The 21,680-nt window shown below is 44.9% G+C and overlaps 1 protein-coding gene across 1 annotated transcript; it reads right to left on the reverse strand.

Annotated features, from left to right (window-relative positions):
* Positions 1 to 1,082: 1,082 nt before the first annotated feature.
* REELD1 (reeler domain containing 1) lies at positions 1,083 to 14,552 on the reverse strand. The gene is given in 7 exon segments (XM_073230504.1): positions 1,083 to 5,207; positions 5,895 to 5,958; positions 6,480 to 6,792; positions 9,656 to 9,819; positions 11,633 to 11,700; positions 12,186 to 12,250; positions 14,345 to 14,552. Coding segments are annotated over 7 exon segments (1,491 nt in total). The 3' UTR covers positions 1,083 to 4,598.
* Positions 14,553 to 21,680: the final 7,128 nt, after the last annotated feature.

Consider the following 21,680-nt stretch of genomic DNA (forward strand, 5'->3'; position numbering starts at 1 on the left):
GACTCTATTCGGCTTCCCTCGGCCCGGGGTTAAGTAGAGGTGAAGTCCATTCTCAGTTCCTCCCTGCTGAGAGCTCCCCGGGGCCTGGATCTGAGCACAGAACATCCCCTGGCCTGGGGACAGTGGCCCACAGAGCTCCTCAGATCCCTTCTAGAGAGAAACCGGCCTCACTTGATACCTGAGTACCTCGAGCTGCCCAGCGTGCTGGGCATATTCAACTTCAATCAAGACCAAGAGCTGGTGACAGTAACACAAATATTGAACTTTTCATTCATTCGTTGAACAAATACCGATTGATTCCTTTCTATGAACTGGACACAGTTCTGGGTACTGGGGATATAGCAACGAACGAAATAAAGTCTCTGCCCTTTATAAAGCATCCTCATCAGGGGAAGGCAGAAAATCAACATACAAATAAATACCTAGACTCAGGCGGTAGTAAGTGCTATATAAATGTTATAAAACAAGGAGGAACATAGGGAGTGAGAAGAGGTTGCCAGCCTCTCGGGTAAGGCGACATTGGAACAGTCTTGCAGGCTTGTGGATGCCTGGGGTGGGGCAGGGATGGAGTTGTAAGAACAGGAGAGCACGTTGGCTGAAGGGACCTGCCGTGTTTACGAGTCACTCCCTTACGTGCGGCAGAGGGCACGGTGGGAGCCAGGAAGACGGGGGCCAGGGCCAGGTCTTGCAGTACCTGGTCAGCCCACTCAGATGTCCGGGTTTTACTCAGCTAGGTGGGAAACTGTAGGAATTCGGAGACAGGGCAGCATAAACTGATTTATGTTTTAAAAGCAAAAAGACGCCAAAAAACCCTCCACAGGTTTCAGTAGCCCAGGTCACTGCCCCTGTCATTGGCAGATGGAACAGAGTTTCAAAACGTTCACATTTTCTTTTTGCATTTAAAGAACAGATTAAGCAAGCAAAACATCAGCTTGCCTTGTATCATAAAAGTCCTACTGCTGTTCTAAACCAGAGACGGCTGCAGCTGGTTGGCCACGCCCCAAGGCCGGGCAGAGCAGAGTTCTTCTGGAGAAGCCCTCCAGTTCAAGAAAACAAATCAATGCAAACTTCATTTCACTTGAATCAAAGAAATTCCTCATCACACACTACTTTTAGGAGAGGGGATAGGTTGGGGGTGTAATAAAATCAAATCACACAGAGGCTATGTTCCAGAAAGGCTGGGATCACTGATTAATACCATAAGTCCAAGAACAGAAATGGGCATGCGCGCCATAATTTATTAATAAATCACCAGCCCTTCCAAGACAACTTTTCAAATAAAACGTGACACTTGTTTAAATATTTACTGGTTTGTTGACCCATTTCTTTTGTTGTTGTTAATTAGAATATTTTTTTCAAGGAAACAAACATTGAAGCAGCAAATAAATCCAGACAGCCTGGACAGTGAAATAGCTCAGCCAGGCTAGGGTTAAGCATTAAGTTGTGATTTACCAAAACTGTAGTATTCAAGGGGAGAAGTTAATTAGAAATAACAGAAATAGTCTCTGAATGTAAAAAGGTTAAGGCTCATCCGTACCCCTGCTCTCTGCTTATTAAATTAACACAATAGATGGGAAAACATTTGTTTAAAACAGTTTTCAGCAATCGTTTTTCTGTTATTTTCTCTTAAATGTGCTTTTAGCCCAGACCTCCTTCTCTTCCAAGAAGAGGTTGGCTGAGCAATTCTGTAGCTATTCTGACAAAACAGAAAAGCTACGTTTAAGATGTTTCGTTTGAGTCCTTTGTCTTTTTTTTAACTTTTAATGGCTCTGTGTTTCAGTTGAGTGCCTTGTGGTTAACGCTTCCTCCTTGCTCCTCTCTGGGGCTTTTCTGAGGCCAGGCTTAGAGGACCTTCCAGATCACAGTCACAGTGGCATTTTCTGTCTCCTGACTACAGGCCTATAGACTCCACTGCCCTTGCCAAAAGAAACTTTACTCAGAACGTCTCAGCAAAAAATGCCTGACCCCTGGCAGGAATTGTAGCCAGTCGTTACCATGACAACTAGTGCAGTGACCACCTCCATGTGCCGGGTGGGGGCCACTGGTGGAGAGGTTGTCATGGAAAGGGGGTAATGGCTTTTGGTGGGCACAGAGTTCCTCTAAATGGACCCACTCTAAGGATAGCGTTGCAGCCACAGGATGATGTTAGTAACAATGGCATGTCAGTTAACTAGTTAACTGCTGTAGATAGCTAAGCGTCCACCATGCACTTAATGTTCACAATAGCCAAAAGCAGTAATAGTTTTGTGATCCGTTTTTCTCTGATGAGGAAGCAGAGGCTCAGAGGTCTGGCTGACTCTTCTGCACCCCTGCACTACTTTTCCTGTGCCAGAGCTCCCAGCTGGAGAAGAGGGGGTGCCCAATGTTGAAGCCTGATTTCGCCCTCACCCTCTTTGATGCTGTGCAGGAAAGGGGACCCTAGGCAACTGGGGATGAACAGCTGCTTCTTTTTCTCTAACACAGGCCCCGGGACAGGTCAGCAGTCTGATCAGAGTGATAATGAATTTAAGATAGTTTCAAATCCTGGGCCACTTCTCCACCAAAAAGTGAAATCCATTGCCCCTCCCCCTGAAGAATGAGGGCTGGCCCTGTGACTTGCTGTAACCACTAGAAAGTGGCAGAATGAAACCATGAAACTCCCAAGGCTAGGCCTTAAGAGATGCCTCGCTGCTGGTACTGTCTGCTTGGAACACTCCCTCTTGGAACACAGCCACCACGTAGAGAGAAGCCGCGAAAAGGAGAAGCAAATTGCTTCCTGCCTTCATCCGCAGCCCCAGCGGAGCCCCCGGCCTGTAGCCAGCACCAGGTGCAGCCACGCAGCCAATCAGCTTGGAGGCTCCCGCTCGCTCAGCAGCACATGGAGCAGATGAACTGCCCAGCTGAGTGCAGGCAACCCTGGAATCGTGGTGACAACTGATGGTGGTGGGAGTGGTTGTTTTAAACCACTAGGTCTTGGGGTTGTTTGTTTCACAAACAATTGTGGAACAACTTTTTATTGTTTCACTGCAATAGATAAAAGTCTATTTACACAATCTGTTTACCCAGGAAAATGGCCTCTTGGACAGGAAAGATCTTGACAGTATATCTATGGTGCACCTGACTCTGATGCGGGTGGCCAGGGGAGAGACCTCGGCTGACACAATCCCTTGTTTGCATTTTGGGAAGCATATCTCTGAGGAGGGTTGGGTATATAGGAGGGATATCTGTGACCCCCCCATTAAAGCACATCACCTAGGTCTCCATGTGCCTAATGAGACACTGGCCTGAAGCCAAGGGTCAGCTCCACCTCACCAGGAATCCAGGAGGAGAGCGTCTTGGCATTGACTGTAAAGAAGCTAAATGGAGCTGGAAAAACAGCAGGGGCTGTCTCCTCCCTACACTGTGTAGGGAACTCTTTGGCAAGTCACTGAACATATTCCTCATGAAGTTATTGCAAGAGTTAAATGTGAAAATATGTGTAAAGTTCTTAGCACAGTGTCTGTATGATTTAGGTGCTCAGTCAATAGGTACTCTTTCCAAATTTATAGGGGCTCTTGTTTTCACAAAATGGATCATGACTCTACGAGGTTCACCTCTAAAAAGACAGCTAATTCCAATGTGTCATGTTCAGTGAGCAGACCAAGTGTTAGACTCACACTGGCTGTGCAGACCCTATCTGGCATCTATAGGACACTTGCTAAATCAAAGTGATCCCCATAAAGTCACAAACACAGGAAGATGATTTTCATCTGTGATGTTTTCTTCCTTTTCCCCCTGAAAAGACAAGTGGAGGCTGTTCTTCAGACCGTGTGGCCTCATCATTTTGTTCAGCCCGACCTTTGGCCCGAGGCAGGATGCTTGCCGGCCATCATGACACATGGCCTCTTGGCAAGTGTGAATGGGTGGGAAGTCTCGGATCGCCCAGGGAGCTTGCTTCCTCAACTCTGGTGTTCAGGCTGCATGTATACGTTTTCCCTCAGCTGTGTTCAGTCAAGCCCTCTAAAATTCATTGTTGCTTCAGATGAGTTTCCAAGGTGGATCTGCAGGCTTCTGAGGTCCCAGAAAGACTGAACACCTTTGCACTCACCTAGTCAGCTGAATCAGGGCCCATTTTGACCTCTAGTGTCATAAACAAAACTTCTCTTGGGATGGTTTGGAGAGGCAAAATAAGGCGGCAGTTCTTTTTCTTATAAGATACACAACCACAACATTACTTTTTCTCAAAGAGTTGAAAGGGATGTGGCTGACACACTGATGAGGGACAGAATTTCTATTTCTGTGGGTTCCTTAAGGCAATGGAGGAAGCTTAGCAGCCACAGGAGTCTAGTTAATGAGCAGGTTATACAATATTCATTGTGCTGAGTTTAACTCTTCAAACAGAACATCTAATTGCAAAAAGAAAAAAAGCAGCTAAATTACAGATGTTAAGACAACAAAGCTAGGGAAGAACTCCGTCTGGTGATAGAACCGTCCCTTCGCAGCTTCCTCCACTAGCTGCTCACTGATGGGGGGCGCAGTGAATCCCTGTCCTCATCGGCTATGCTTGTCAGTTCCCTTCTGGCTGAGACCCTCTGCAGGGTCTAAGGAGGGTCATTCAGAGGCCTGGTATGATGGTCTTCTCAGAGGACTGTTTTCTTGCTACCCACAGAGGGAGTGATCCAGTTATATTCTGTTTCAACAACAACAAAACTGTTCTCCCCAGTCTTCCTGACATGCATGGTCTCACCGCCGTCGCTCCTGGCAACAGCATCACCAGCAGGCTCCCTGAAGGACACTTCCGTCTACTTACGGTAATACTGGCTGTGCAGGTAGCAAAGGCCAGCAGCTAGGGCCATGCCCAAGGTGGCCGAAAGGCAAAGCAGGATTCGTAGGTGGGGGGTCCTGAGCTGGATCCCAGAAGGGGCACTGGCTCCCTCCTGCCCAACCTCAGGCCTTGGGTTGACCTTCCTGGGGTGTCCCACTCTGCCTTCTCCATTTCCCTCCTCAACTCTGGGCTCCTTGTGTTTTGAATGAGGCAGGAAACTGGCATAGGGGCTTGATGCCTCCAACTGGTCACCAGAACTGGGGGGTCTGGACATGGCAGAAGTGTGGAAGGTGGGAGTTGGGTTGGTTGCCCCAGCCCCATGCCCAGCAAATGCTTCAGAGGCCCAGAGGCCCCGAGGATAGGTAAGACGGACAGTGTACAGAGGAGGCCTCATCATAGTCCTGTTGTAGGACCCCATCTTGTCCTAGAAATGCAAAGAAAAAAAGAAGTCAAAGTTGCTGGTCTTCCTCCAAGCTGCCACTAAACTTTACAACTAACCTGTGTTCTTTAGAGAATCCCAGGCAGCAGCTGACAACCCAGCCTTGTGCCTGCTCCTGAAAGAGCTCAGAGTAAGATGCCTGAGTAGATAAATATATATTTGCTATTGACTGGGGATGGGCAGCTAATGGAAAGAGGCCAGTTATAAGAATAAAGTTAGGGTCCTTTAGGAGGTTTCTAGACCAACAGGGGTGACTGTTGGCTGAAATGGCTGAAAGCTCTGTGTGTCTTTCCATGCTGGGACCCATACAAGAGAGACCCTTTAATCTTGATGTAGGTTCTGATAAATTTGAGTTAGAATATTACACCATGGCCAGTGCTGTCAAGGAGAGGGTGGAGGCAGGGAGGAGAGAGGAATTATTAACCAAAGCTAAGTGGGAAAACAAATCACTAAAACCATCAATTTCTACAATTGCCGATAACTTCAGAGACACTGCAGATAATGGAACAGCTTGTATTGATTGTTAAAAAGATGCTATGTGTATATCATTCTCTTATTGCCTTCACTCCAATTCTGGCTACTGGTCTAATAGCTCTGATTTCCTAGGCTGGAATTTCTCACCCTTGGGTCGAAATACCAACCTCACTGCCCATACACAACTCAGGCTGTCACCTCTTCATTTTTATCCGAGGGCAGGCAAGTTTCCAATAAATCAAAGCTTGGATCAGCCTGAGTCCTAGAGGGAAGAATAGAAAGGCTGAGAAGGAGTCACTAAATATATGGATCGAAAGCAATGCTTCCTACCGCTTCTGGGTATACCAATAAAATCGGATTTCCTTGGTAAGACTTCTGAGTTTTGAGTTGGGGGCTAGTGGGGTGGATTTGGGCAGGACTTGGGAGGGGGAGGTGAGTGAAGACAGTAACAAAGACTCACAAATACTTTTATTTATTTTATATATAACTATATTTATATATTATGATTTTAGACATCTAAAAAATAAAACATGTATTTGTATTTTATTTATAACAGCATCCCAGAGACCTCACCCTGTCCAAAAGAGTACAGTTTCCTCAGGTGGTTTTCATACCCAGCCCTTCTGACCAGTAGCTCTTCTAGAGTTAGGGTTTCTTATGCTCTTAAGAATAAATATAGTGAGCTCTCTTTCTATCATATTCTAAGAAGTTTGCCTTACCCCAGCACCCCTGTTTGGCATCATTCTACCATCTTACTGAATGGCCCACCCCCTGGTCCATTACCTGTGGTGGGTTCTAGGGCTGGAAGCAAAGCCTTCTGAGGAGACTCTCCTAAGGTCTATGAGCCTCTCCTGCCCATGGACATCCAGGGATGGCTCTAGGGGTGGGTTGCTGACCCCACTGGGTGGCTGGCCATTGTTAACTACGGTAGCTGTGTGTGAAGATGGTGGGAACAGACTCTTGGCACCCCCAGGAAACTCTGTCACCCAAAAGTTGGCATGAACAGGACCCAAGCTGTCCTCCTCTCCAGCTCCAGTTATGGCAACAGCAAAGACATCTGTGTGTTTCTGTGAAACGGTGGTGGGAGTACTGGGAGCTAAGCAGAAGTCCAAAGACACCACAAAGAGAAAGTGAGAGCATTTTCCTTGTATTGATTACACAAACAACTATGATAAGAGGGTAGAGACTTCAATACGCCTTGAGACAATTAAGTGTGAACCATTCAAAAGTATCAACAAACGGATGATCTGCCCAGTAATATAAGCCCTGACCAAGCAGCAAAGTACTCAGTTTCTTATGTCTTTTTTAAAGAGTAAGTTCCTGGCCCTTTTGGGCTTGTGCATGCTTAACAATCACCATTCAGGGATATGCAAACCACTCTGACCACTGTATTTTCTTCTCACCTCTGCCAAAAACAAAAACTGCTTCTAGCTAGGAAAAGAAAAAGTAGAATCCCACAAATCAAAGATTTTTAAAAGCCCTAGATCTTTCCTGCTCTATTATTAACACTAAAAATTTCCCTGGTGATGATAATGACCTGAGCCTCTGCCATAGGCACAGACAAGATCATTGCCCTGCGCTGCCCTCCACCATCTCATTTTCCATCCGTGACTGGCCAGTCTGACAGTCCAGAGCATTACAAATAGTTGCACACAGCAAGCAAGAAAACACAGGTTTTGGAGTCAGATTATTGTCTGGGTTCAGTTCTGCAACTCTGCTATTTTCTGATTTGGGCCAAGTCTTCTCAGAGCTTGTTTTGCAAAATGGGACCAGTAACAGTACCCAGAGCAGAGCGTTGTTAAGGGCTGAAGTAAAATCACTGAGGGGGAAGCAGGAAACCCAGTGCCTGGCACAGACGCATCCCACACTGAGGGTTTACCCCAGTGCTGATTAGGGTGATGATCAGGACAGAGACGACGGTGCCAACAAAAATATGTTGGCAGGAAGTTTCTCTGACCAGGGCTCCAACTGGGTTGGATCAAATCTTTTTTTTTTTTTTGGTGCCTCTTTATTCCAATGACTTCACTGTTTAAAAACATTGAGATTGAAGTGGAAAACAAAGATGCCTAACAGACACACAGAATGTGGCAAAGGCTTGCACACTTTTAAACTCCTGTCTGACGTCTAGATGTATTTGGACATTTCCTGAAGACCGGTTGTGTGTTGGGCATTGTTACAAGCACTGGAGATGCAGAAGTGATACAAGACTGGTCACTGTTGTTTCTGAACTCAAATCTAGGCAGAGAGACTTTTAGATGCCCGACCACATCAACTGCAGTGTGATGACAACTTTAGAGCCAGAACTAAGGGAGCAGTTACATTTGCCTACCAAGAAGTATGGGGAAAACTGCCACAAAACTATATTTGAACTGCCTATTTGAAGATAAATAGGTGATCAGGAAGAACAGCCCATTGTGAGGAAATGTCAGGAGGCAAAACATGGAAATATGAAAGTAGATTATGCCTAATGGGGTAGACCCCCAAGTGTCCTGAGAGTCTGTTGAGAAATAAGTCTGAGAAATACAACATGTTATCTTCAAATGTGGAAATTCACAATTCACATTTGCCTCTTGAAGTTTTCTTAAAGTTAAGAAATCAATTCCATTTTGTTAAGATGACACCTCTCACACTCTGCACGTGTGCATGTGTGCATGCGCGTGTGTGCGCGTGCGCACACACACACACACACACACACACACACACTCCTCTTCCCTTTGGGAAACACTAGGGTTCATGCAGAGGAACTGGCATGAAAACAGACCAGGGCCAGAAGAGGAGGAATGCATGCAGCACAATACAGAATTTACCCTGTAGCTACTCGGACTGGAGGCCGTCACCCCCTGGGGACCAGGTTCCCAGCAGGGTGAACCATCAGAGAGGCTGCATGGTCAACAGGACGCATCTTCCTGAAGCCTCACTTTTATTCATATTCATATTTAAACAAACGTGGTTGGGCTCAAAATGCAACATGTGCATAAATATAAAATAAAACACACATGTCAGGTTTGCAGGACCTTCTCCAAGCCACACTCTCAGACTCTGAGACCTTCACTTTTAGGGGTATTTGATGGAAAGGCCTGAGGAGCAGGGCTGGGCAATGGGAGGTAAAGGTTTGAGGCAAAGCCAGGGTGTGGGGGTGGCCCAGGGTTAGCTCTGTGCCTGGGTCGGCTAGACTGAGCCAAGTCGGGGATTCAAGCTGGATCCTGGCATCTGCGTGTTGGCCAAGAATAGAGGGAAGGATAAAGAAAAGTGGGATTGAATGGATTAAAGACTGGATTTTCTGTACAAGTGACTGGATTCCTTTATGAGTGCATGTGTTCTGCACACTTAACAAGAAATACATAATGAAAATGTGTTCCATATTACCAGGAATTTTCAGGTGACCTCTGTATTCTCTAGCTGGTTTGTTTGTTTTTTCCAAAAGTTCATGGGCCACTGTAGTCTACAGCCATGTGCTGAACCAGGAAAAAATCCATTGCTATTGAAACAGCCTCTCATTCCTGATTCTGTTCTCCAACCCAGGCTGCAAAGAGCTATCTACCTACCATGGAAAGTAACACTAAAAACTGATGAGTTTTATAAAAAAAGAAGAAATGGTCATTCCTTTCTGTGCTCCCTGTATAGCTTCAGGGGTCTGAGGAAACAACTGAAGTGATCATTGGTAAATGTGGGGGTGAGGAAAGGGGGGACTGTGTTTCGGACTGGCAGCACCCTTCTAATTCTCCAACCCAGGGCTTGACTTAATTTCTGAGGTTGAGCCAGACAAATGTGTTTGCTGCAACATGCACAGCAAAGGCGAGTGTCCCCACCTGCCCACGACCACACTGTCACCTCCCTGAGAACCCCTGCAGTCACCCTAGGCAGGTGTTTATTGCTTGTGTTGCAGGAAAAAGAAACTGGTAGAAACTTTTAAGTGAAACTAGGTGACTATAAAGATAACAATGCCAAGCAAGCTGTACCTGGGGAGGTTCTCTCAACTCCCTCCAGCCCCCATGCAGAGGCTGGCATCAAGGCGCTGGGGGCCGTGCGGCCGTCAGAATGGGCTCTGCTGTATGTCTGCTGAGATACGACAGGTGATTCAATCCTCTCCCAGTAAATGAAATATGACTGGACTACGGTTAAACTGTGGAAAAAGAAAGCAGAGTGATTCGAAGACTTAGTGTCCCTCATGTAGTAAATACTTCAGGCCTTCCTAACAGGCAGGAGAGGGCAAACAGCAAGATGAAGAACAAAACGTCTAAACGAAATTTCACAAAAGTATAGCAGGATTCAAGAGAGATGATTGTATTACCCTTTCATTCTTTTTAAAAATAAAAACTCAATAGCAGCAAATAAATAAAATAGGAAGGGATATGTACAAATCAATTACCCTCCTGAATAAGTATGCTTGTTAAAAAACCTCATTTTGACTAAAAGGTGTCTTCTTGAACTGTTGAGATTCTAAAGGTTTCATTGTCAACTTTACAGTTAGCCATTTACTGCTCTATTGTTGAATGAACTACACTGTTATTTGAAAGTTTCATGATCCTATGCACAGTTGTACAGTTCTATTGTAATTATAGATTCTATTGAAAATCAGAGATAAATCACTAATACTCTAAATATTTTGAATATGTAATTCCTTTCTTCAATAAAACTCACAGACATTATCTCATTTATCGCTCCCCTGCCAAATTTCATGGAGATAAGGATTAGCCAGTATCATTTTTCCCACTTTAAATATTCAGAAGGCAGTTATAGAAACGTGAATAATTTAGCTGAGGTCATGCAGAGTATTAGGGAGCAAGTCAGAGTCATGGTTCAGGCCTCAAACATGTCAGTTTCATCTCGAGAAGGATCCCTCAGGTGAGAGAGCACGAGGTGACTGTGCGAGAGGCTTCTGATGGAGTGACTTAGCCATCAAATGCAGACAGTAGCTCCTAAACTACTTCCCAGGTAGCACATGGCTGCTATGATGGCAAATCTGGAAATAGAAATGTAGAAAGAAAAGTAACTGTATGGATTTAAGGACTTCAGACAACACACATCCCTTGCGTTGCATCAAAACCAAAGCCTTTGGCCAGAAGCTACGTTACACCAAAGGTCAGGTGGGCGCTGGCCTTTCAAATGGGCAGAATCATTAGGGCTTGATGTAGGCCTCCTTGCTTTCCTGCCTGCTGCAGTAGGCCCCCAGGAAGGGGTGGCAAAAGGACACTACAAGGGGGTGGGGGCCCTGTGCTCATCTCCCATTGCCCCCAGCACAGAGGGGAAAACCCGGGGGGGTGGGGAGCATGTGGTCCAGAGGCCTCCTCCCTTTTATATGTGAGCATGTGGGGAAAAGAGATTGAGTGCCACATACTCTCTCCTATGAGCAAAGCAAAGCTGCTCTTTCTTGGTAAATGCAAGTGTCTGTAAAGAGTGGCAAAGCAAGTGTGTCAGTTTGAGTGATGCTGACACTTATGAGTGCTCACGGATGCCAGGGACTCCTCTGAGCTGCTGGCAGACACCAGCTCCTCCATCCCTGCCCAGCCAAGCGAGGTACCTGCCACTATTGGGATGCCACCTTGATAGACCACCGCTGAGCTGAGGACAGAGACCCCAGCGGCCTGCTCAGGGCCAGGGCAGCGTCTCCTTGTCTGTCCTCCTCAGTGTCTTTCTCAGCTCTTTCCCTTCTCTCCCACCAGCTGCTCTTTTACTCTCTGGTCAGAATTTCTGGGTGAGGTTAGCACAGACCCATCTTCCCAGGGCACAGGGGAAATCACACACAAACCATGGACAATAACAAAGAGGGGAGCTGGGGCATTTTTTCTATTTTTTCGGTTGCCCTCTGCATAGGCTGTTTGGTTGGGGCAGCCTCATTTATAAGGTGACCAAAGGTAGGGGGCAGGGACTGTGAAGGGAGGGAGAGGAGAAGCTCACCTCTCTTCAAAGTGGGAGCCAGCATGTCACTCTCTTACAGGAATCCGATGTCCCCGGTGGGCTGGGCGGAGGCCTTCCACTCAAAGGACAGGTTTCTCTTCCGGGACTTGTCAGAGTGGGTGGTTAAAATGGAAAATTTACATTATGCATAATTTTACCATGCCAAAAACATGCAGTTACCCTTTGATTTAGCAAATTCACTTGTAGGAATTTTTCCTACTGACACACCTGCATAAATAAATCTGGCAAACACTGAGGTGCACTTCCCACAGCCTTTCTCTGCTCTTCCGCTAAGAGAACCCAGATGCTCTGCTCGGGTGGCAAATGGAAACGTCTTATCTTCAAGGCAGTTAGGCCGCTATCTTCAGGGGATCAACTGTGATTAGACTAAAACTGGGGTTGGTAATTCCTTTCCTCTTCACCAGTGATCCGGTTCTGGACAATGAGGGCAAGTCGGCTGAGAGGGCTGGTAAGTCCTAAAAATATGTCTTGTCCCCCAGACACTTTATTCCAGTTTTGATACCAGGAGGAGACCTACAGCTACGGAAGCTGTCCTGAGACTGAGCAATGGCCAGTGAAAACCCAACTCACTGATGACGGCAGAGCAGGAAAATGGAAACATCGTAGGATCTTGATGCCATCATTGAATGGCTGCCCTACATATAGACACTCCAAACTTACCCGAGAAAATTAAACAGCTTTCTTAGTTACTTTGCTGTTAATCAGCTTTTATGATAAAACTAAAAGAATTCTGACTCATACAATGAGTAAAAAGTCTGTGTCTATGGATGTCTATCAAAACTCTTTATAAGGCCAAAATTTAGAAAAAGTAAAAATTCATTAAGAGCTGACAAGTTAAATCAATCACCTGACCTCTAGAAACCAGCTGTGCATGCCATAAAAGATGTCAACATGGTTGTTAAGCGAAAAATATAGATGTTGAAGAGAATGACTCAGGTTTGTGGCTTTGCATAGTCACTTGAAATATAGTGCTTACATATGTTTAAACAAATGGAAAATTTCTAGAAAGCTGTGCAAGAATCTTAATGATGGGTACCGCTGGGGAATCAAATTGAGTATCCATAACAAGGGAAGGTAAACTTTTATGTTTATTTCCAATGCTATGATATTGTTTTAATATTTTAAAAACATGTAAAAATATCTAAGCTATTTATATTTTTTAAAATCTAGCTACTCATTTTTAATTGAATGGGTGGCTAAAATTAGGGTCATAACTTTTATGAGCTTGCTAAGTGCAGTTTACTGTCTGTTTTATTTTCTATATGTGTAACTTTTATTCATAAACATTTGTACAGACATTTAGCTATTATTTAACATCAAGTGCTGAGTATACATCCATGAACAGGATAGCATGGTCCTTACCTTTAAGAAGCTCACAGATTAGTATGGGATCCCAGCCAAGAAAAGTATTATAGAAGCATAGGAAAGGAGTAACTGACTCTCACTGAATCCATAAGGTGCTATCTCCAGCTCTTTCTTAACTATGTTGTCTTAGTTCCAATCACAATCTAATTATGTTTCCTTAAGCCACCTTTTATTAGAATTAAGGTGTCATGCATTTTGGGTCATTTCTACAGATTTTCTTTCCTAATACAGTCCTTTGATTCTTACTGTTTTCATTCCCTTAGCCACACAACACTGGAGTGCCTGCATATTTATCCCCTCATGTGCGTGAGTGGCCAGAATATATCGGGGTAGTTGGAGCCTCCATCCTAGAACAGCCCCCTGCATTTACCCCAGCGTGCTCTACTCATTAGCATTTTCTTGCTGTGTCATGATGTGACAAAATTTGCGAAGCTACATTAGAATAGCCTGAATTTCAGTTAGGGGAGTATGTTCCTATGGGGGCCAATATATTATCACATGCTTTTTTCCCTCCACATTCACTAATAGAACAAAATAAGTGGATAAAGCAATATATATAGGAAGCAAATTTTATTTTCATTTATCATCTCTGATGCCCTTGAAAAGAATTAGAAAACACCAAAAGAGGGTAGAACAACCTCTGCTGCTGCACTTGAGTTCACCTGCGGCTGTATAGGTGCTTTTCTGTGCACACCTGGCTACCACCTTCAGTACCTGTAGCTTCCTTCTCTGCTCTGCCCAGCCAACACCTTGGTAGTCTGGTCCAAGGTAAGCAGGCATGACTCTGAAGTGTGTGTGAAGGTGGAGAAATGCTGTCATCAACCAATTAACACCCCCAGCCCTCCCTCCTGGAGGGGTTAGAGTGAGAGGTGGGTTCCGTGGGGTTTCTCCGAGGGCCCCCAGGGCGTGGAGCCCCAGCTGCCCACTGCAGGGACTGCCTATGTCCCTCCTCTTATCCATGGCGCTCTCTTCTTCTCCATTCCCCTTTCCTCACTTCCCCATCTGGGCTTCCTGGAATCATTCCCCAAATAACTTTAATTTTAAATAATGAGGATATAAAGTCTATTTTATGTACACACATGATACATGAAGTTTGTTCAAGGCAACTATATTTACAGCTCATAGTAAGGACAGAATAATTTTTTATAATAATGCTATTTCTGCTCTCTTATAAAGATGAATATCAATATAGAGCTTAATTATGTGGTTTTCATGAAACAAATATTTCATGTTTATTTTTGGCTAAATAAGTGTTTCTTAGGATTAAGCCAATGTTTTGCCCAGAAAATGCCTGCTTAGGACAAACACAAGTTGCCATTTTTCCCTGCGGCCCTGGGGTCTCTCCAAGCGTCTCCCACAAGCACCTTGCACGGTGTCCCCAGGTGAGTAGGAAGACCTGCTGGTGTGGATGGAGGTGTGGTGCGTCCTGGGGTTTTGAAGCTGGGCTCCAGTGTGCTTGGACTGCATGTCCTCACAGGACACAGAGCTGGCACCTTGTGAAAAAGCAGACGAGCAGGAAGCCAGCCAGAGGGCAGCACAAGCCCAGCCTGCGAGGACGTCGGGGACCCTCATCTGCCCTTTTCTGTGTCACGAGAAACAACTGCTTCAATCCAGATGCTATTTAAGAAAATGGTATGATGCCCTTTCCAATGTGACTGACCTGCCATACTGCCTTTACACCTGAGACACCTTCAGTGCCGCCTCCCCAGAGAGCCAAACACTCAAGGTCAAGATCAAAAAGACATGCCCGGCTATAAGAAGTGTAACACTTCTAAACGCTTTTTTTTTTTAAACTTCTCTTCCTATGATTTTCTTGTAAGATCACACTGTTTCTTTTTAAAGGAGGGATTTAACTATTAAAACAAAGACATAAGACAAGAAAATATTTGTATCCTAATGTGAACTCCCTACAAGCTGTCTGATATCCAAGGGCAGTGTGAGCAGTGCATTATTGCTGAAGTGAGACCCTCAAAATCCCAAGAGGCAGCATGGCCTACGGTGGCTTAGATTGGCATCTTATCTCTCCAATTGCAAATTACTGAGTTAAACACTACAAAATTTCTGCCAACTATCCATTATTTACGGACATTTTATTTACCATGCTTTGTTATCTCTTTGTCCGTTCTCCTGTTGAGTGTTTTTGTTTATTTCACTACTATTTTGCAGAGGAGCTGAGCAGAAAAAGTTACACCCAAGCTGATCTATATCATACCTTGTTAAATATACTGGCAGAAAAATTGGCTCAGGAATAGAATAATATGACTGGATAAATTAACATTCAAAGGGCAAATTTCATTTTTGCCTGCCACCTCTAATGTTCATCAGCAGAAAGAATTAGAAGTTGGTTTGTGTAAAAGAAGTTTGCAAATGAAAATAAAGTGAGAGATAGCAAATAAAACAGGAGAAAACTCTCTGAAAAAAATATCTAGGGTCTGGACTGTCAGGCATTTAAAAAAAATATGTGTGTTGGTTTTCATATTTTATATGCACAGGAATTTTTGAAGTTTGGCTAATATTTTGATCTAAGGAGTAATGCAGTGCAACAAAGTCTTTCCTCTCTAAAAAGTGGGTCTTAAACGTAAAAATACAACACTGAAAACATAGTGTAATGCTATAAAACAATAGACTAAGGATATAGTAATCGACACACCCAAATAGTCCCATGACATCCCCCACCTCCTATTCTCACACACCAGCACCACCTCCATCCTTCACACTGACCAGACTTGATTAGGAAAGTGTGATCTACAGCTCAGTCTCTTAGATTTGTCTTAAGAGTCCTTTACAGAATTTCTTTCTCTGCTAGGTTTGATTTCCATGAGGCAAAAAGCAAAAAACCTGCACTCCATGAGGGACCTACAGCTTCCAGACAGTCGAAGTGATAGTGGACAATGAGGTATAAAACATGTTCTCAGTTGAGGGGACTCAGGGCCTCTCCCATTTTCCCCCAGAAGAGTCATATAGAAAATACCCTTTGGCACCCTTTTTGATGGCAGAGGTGGTCTCCTCTCTGAAAGGCAGATCAAACTCAGATGCCTGCAGAGGAGGGTATGAGAGCCACATTCCACGTCCCACAAACGAGCCTCAAATCTTAGCCTTCTCCTCCTTAGATCTTGAGGTTTCTGCTTTCCCACCAGCACCTTGTCTACTTGAACTCTGAGAAGCATCCACTTACCCTTTCCTTTGGAGATAGAATGGCTCCCCTTTCAGAGTTGCAGAGACATAGCCTTTAAACAAGTCATCTTCTCCCTTTCCTTCCTCTTCTAATGGGAAGGGGCACAACTGTCACCACTAATCCTCAGCAGCCACAAGAACTGTCCCTCTGTGTCCAAATCCAGCCTTAACTGCATTGGTTTTCTCTAAGGCCGCATACACCTACCCACACATGGTGTCCACAGCAACATGGTTCAAGCCTGTGTGAAGAACTAGACAAAACTGGAGCTGGTTTTGCACATACCTGTATTGGCATCCTCAGCAGGAGCCGGATGCCTGCATCTTGTTCTCCCTGCCAAAGGGAGAATGATTGAATCAAACAAATCTCAGCATTCTCAGCTTCTTGAGCAATGTGGGCTGAAGCTCTTATCCCTACTGGTTGATGCCATGGCCAGAAAGCAATGTTTGGTACAGAAAGGACCACAAACAGCCACTCCTTCCCCTCTCAATTGCTCTGAAGCTGCATTTCACAAGTTTGCATGCATCTAAGAACCACCTGAGACAGTTGATAATCACACAGAGCCTATAGATCAGGGGTTCTCAAGTGGGGTCGCCGGAGTACAACATCAACAGTAGTTGGAAGCCTGTTAGAACCACAATTTCCTGGACCCCCACTAGCCCTACGGAATCAGAAACTCAGGGGGTGGGATCTGGTAATCTGTGGGTTAGCGAGCCTAGTGGGTGATTCTGATATAAGCAAAATTTCAGAACCACTGGAATAGATTCCCCAGGCTTCTTCTCAGACTTGTGAAATCAGAATCTGCAGGAGAGAGTACTGGAAATTCATATTTTTATTACACACCCTAGGAAGTTCTTTTGACCAGACAAATTAGGAAAACACTTGAGTTAAAGAATCACCACAAAGTCAATAAAATGACCGAGCCTCTTGAGGCCCCATCCCATCTGGGATTTATTGATTAAGTGTTGGGCTTCTGAAGCACATTTGACCAATTATGATAAATTATTAATATGGGTATCTGAACACCAAATTTTTGCTAGGCACTTATTTGGACAAAAACAAAGAGGGATTAGATACGATCCCAGATCTATAAATACAGCAAAATGAAAGGGACTCAAAAGGCTGCATGGTATATGGTTCTATTTACATAACATTCTGAAAAAAGGCAAAGTTATAGGAACAGAAACAGGTTAGTAGTGGCCAGAGGCTGGAGTTGTGGGAAGGATTAACTGCAAAGGGCAGGGTGAGGGAATTTTGGTGGCGATGGAGATGTTCTAAATCTATTGTGGTTGTAGTTACACAGCTGTACAGTTTACTAAACTCACAGGCTAGGCACCAGAACTGTACATAAATAAAAAAGAATAAACAAAAATGGGAGGTGACAGATATATGCAAGTGTCTATCCTGAAGGTTTTCAGCCCCTGGCAAGTTCACCCTGGATTTGGTGAAACAGAAATGTGACAATGGAATGTTCCTGGAGTGGAGGGGGTTATATGCAGTGTATTCGAGTGGCAGTGGCAGCCACTAGAACCCATCCACCTCAGGCCAAGCCTGCATGCAGAAAGCTGGTCTCTGTCCCCACTCCTGGCTCCCCCTTGCTCTCTTCTCCAGGCTTTGCCCTGTGCTAGCCTCTGCACTCTACTCCTAACTCTGTCTCTTCTCCAGGCTCTGCCATTGCCTCCAGCCTCTGCTCTTTCCCAAGCAGAGCAGGCAATACAGCAACACAGGCAATACTGACTTATTGCCAGCAGGTATGTAAGTATTTTCCTGGCAGTAGGCCAACTACATCATCAAGTACATTAGGGTCAGGTGAGGATCCTGGCCATGGGAACTCCCATTTTGCCCACAGCAAGTAAGTCAAAGGATGAGTGGAATAGCATAAAGGAGCTACGTGGATTAACTCTATGAGAGCCCAAAGAACTTCACAGAGGCTACATTTGAACTGAGTTTTAAACAGTGAGCAAAATTTTTCCTGGCAATGATGCATAGGGAACATTCTAGAATAAGAGCAAGGTATTGAATACATTTTATTCCATGCCTTGACTACAATCCCTGCAGTCTCAGTGTGGCCAGTGGATCAGCAACATTAACATCACCCAGGAGCTTGTTGGAAATGCAGACTCTCAGGCCCCCACTGCAGACCCACAGAGTTGGTTTCTGCATTTTCACACACTCCCAGATGATTCATGTACACATTAAGGCGTGGAAGCACGGCTCTGGAGAATCTGCCCAAATCTCAGCCCTTGGAAGAGCCCCACACACCATGGGACAACCTTCCGCCCCTTCCATGATGGGTTGGCCAGATGTGGCCACATTAGCCAAGACCAGTCAGTCCACTGATTGGGCAGCAACCAATCCGGCTGCCTTGAGAATCTGGACTTTTCAAGAAACACAGATCATTTGAGCTAAAAGGTTAAGGAGAGTTAGGACTGGACCTAGGTGATGGAGCAGGCCAAGACCGAATTTCATTTCCGAGAGCTCTCTCTGTAACATACTCCTCCATTGTTGGAACCAGTCTGAGAGGGCTTCCAGTGTGTTTTGCCTCTTTGCTTTTGTTTTTCCACCTATGAAACTTGACTGTGGAGTTCTGAAAAGGGCCTAGCATGTTTGAGACAGGCCTAGAAGGAAGGCTGGGAGGGAAGAGGTAGGCAAGGCTGAAAATTGTGGTAGTGATCAAACTCAGAAGGGATTTGTCTATCATATGGGGGCGTCGAACCATATTCAGTGGGAAAAAGGGACCTACTGCGGCTCTTTAAGCAGCAGAGTAAGACAGGCAGGTGGAATTCCACAGAGATAGCTTGCGAACAGCTGGAGAGCTGGACCTGGAGACCAGGAGTTGTGGAGAAGCCACTCTACTGCAGGTCAGTAAGATGAGGCAAGTACTGATGAGGGGGAGTGAGGGGGTGGACTCCGGAGGTCATTTGGAGGCAGGATTTGGTGACTGGCTGAAGAGAGGATTCTAGCATGGACAATGTGGGGTGATACAGAGTGGGAGCTCCGGAGAAGCAACTAGACCTTTAGGACTGAGTCCATTCCTGAAAATCCTAATGAAATAAGTGACTTAACAGGCAAAGCATCAATTCTAACAAAGTTAAATTCTATCCCTATAACGTTTGTTCTCCTTCCCCCTTCCGCAGGTCGCCTGGCATGATCTACCTGCCACAGGTTGAGGGGTAACCTACCAACACTGTCTGCTTTGGCCCTGGAACGCAAACTCCCCTGATGTGGAGATTCTCCAAAGGCCCAGCTCCAGGATTAGAGAGGGGGGCCGAGAGGGCGAGAGAGCCCACCCAGACGGCCCAGTGAGCAGTCCTGCCATCCAGCCGTGTAATATTTCGTATTGGAAACCAGGAGGATGGCTTATCCAGGGCATGACCCTACTGCCTGCCTCACTCACAGTCTCCGCTGGGCAGGCAGTGTGCTCTATGCCACTCCCTCCATAGATCTGACTGTACCCAGGCAGCCTCTCTATCACGAAGGAGGGGCCTTCCCAGGCAGGGCTGAACCACATCCTCTCCCTGGGACTCTGACAGAGAAAAACATAAATGCTTTCTCTATACCAGTGCTGGCCAATCATAATATAATGCAAGCCACATAAGTAATTAAAAATTTTCTGGTTGTCCTATTAAAAAAAAGAAGGAGCAAGAGAGATCTATTTTAATAATGTATTGATCTAACTCAATATGTTGAAAACATATATTGTACCATGTGCCAGATATGTAAAACGGGGTGATGTGGCTGAGGGGATAAAACAGTAAATAAAAATAATCACACATTTATACAATGCTGGGGCAGTACAGGCACTGTTCTAGCAAGCCAGTTAGTGCATTAGCTCATTAATACTCACAACACTATGAGATCCATGCTAGTGTTATCCCATTTTAGAGACAAGGAAACTGAGTTATAGCATTTACATAACTTGACAAAGGTCACACAGCTCTCAGTCTGTGACCAATATGGTTTCTCACCACAGCTTTGCCACCTCTCCGCCTTTATAATCTCATCTACAAAAACTAATTCTTGCACCTGTATCCCAAAGTTCTTGTGAAATTCCAACACAGTAATAAAAATGAGCAGTTAGCCCTTAGCAATGGGGTTTGATACAAAGGAAGCACTCAAAGCACGTTTTGTTTGGGGAAAGAGAAAGCTGGCTGAGCTCTAGAGATGATGGGGCTGGTGCACAGAGAGGAGAGGCCTTCGTGCCCTGCAGCCCCTGGGAGGGATGAAAGAGAGTGTGAGCAGGAGAAAGGACAAGACGGGAAGCAAAAACCCGAGCGGGAGCAGACAGACAGCAGGCGTGTCCCAGGCCCCTCTGGTGTTCCCACCGCACCCAGTGTGCGGGAGGCCCAGCTGTGGGCACCAGCAAAGACAAACACTGTGCTTGCACTTGAATCGGCCTGAGTCATTGAACAATGGCAATTTGGTTGGACTTGATATATTAAGGTGACTAAATCACTACATTAACATCCCGAGGCCCTGGCTAGAATGGTTGTATTAATATGTCACACAGAGGAAAAGTCTCATGTAGGTTCTATGATTATAAATCAGAAGCTCTGTGTCCTTTAGCAAATTACTTAACTTCTCTGGGTTGCCTTAGATATAAAATAAAGGGGTTGAATGAAATACTCTCTTAGATTTTTTCCAGCTAGAGAATAATGCCTATTTTTAAAGTTTCACTTTCATCATAAAGGTATAAGAATGAGCTATTCTTATAACATTGTGAGATGATGTGGATATGGCGCACATCTTATGAAACACTGAATCCTCAGAAGGGAAAGAACAAGTCAACAGATTCCGGTGTGATTCCCATCAACTCACTATTATTGCAGGCCTCTCTCTGGGTTCCTAACTCCAGCAAACCTGTGGATGTTTTCTTCATTTTCAGAGGTCTCTGGAAACGGATTGTGTGCCTTTGGTGACTCATTAGCAACCTCTTTCCTTTCGTCGCATCTTGGTCATGAATTTCCACTGAAACTGACTAGTGTCTTTACATAGACATTGGCTATTCTAATATTGTTATCATAGTAAGCATTTTAATATTTACCTAGATAATTTTTTGTAAGACTATAGGTTTATGGAGTGTTGGGACAATCCGTATAAGGATAGAGAAAAAAGTCTCCCAATTTCCTTCAAACACAACTTTAATTTACTTAAAAATGGGAAATCAATGGACATTTATGTTCAGTTAGCAGGCTTGTTGACTTTTGTTATATCCTCCATGCCTTAGTGTACTTGCCTTCATTTAACAAAACAATGGTTTAGTGCTTTTGCGCTACCCAATTATCCTCTCCTCCATTCTCCCTGTTAAAGGACAATACAAACAGGACCATAAAACAAATCAGTATTTGAATGCTTATCATTTGCCAAGCAATACTTACAACAGTCCGCTGATGGAAGACAGTTCAGCAGGCTCTTACCTCTCTAGGAGTTGACATTTTACTTGGGGTGAGGTGTGAATGAAAGAGCTCTTAAGTCAGACAGCAAGTTAGTTGTGTGGCCTTGGACATGTTCATTAAAGTTGGTGAGCC

The sequence above is a fragment of the Manis javanica genome, chromosome 3 (assembly GCF_040802235.1).
Source record: "Manis javanica isolate MJ-LG chromosome 3, MJ_LKY, whole genome shotgun sequence".
NCBI classification, from domain to species: Eukaryota; Metazoa; Chordata; class Mammalia; order Pholidota; family Manidae; genus Manis; species Manis javanica.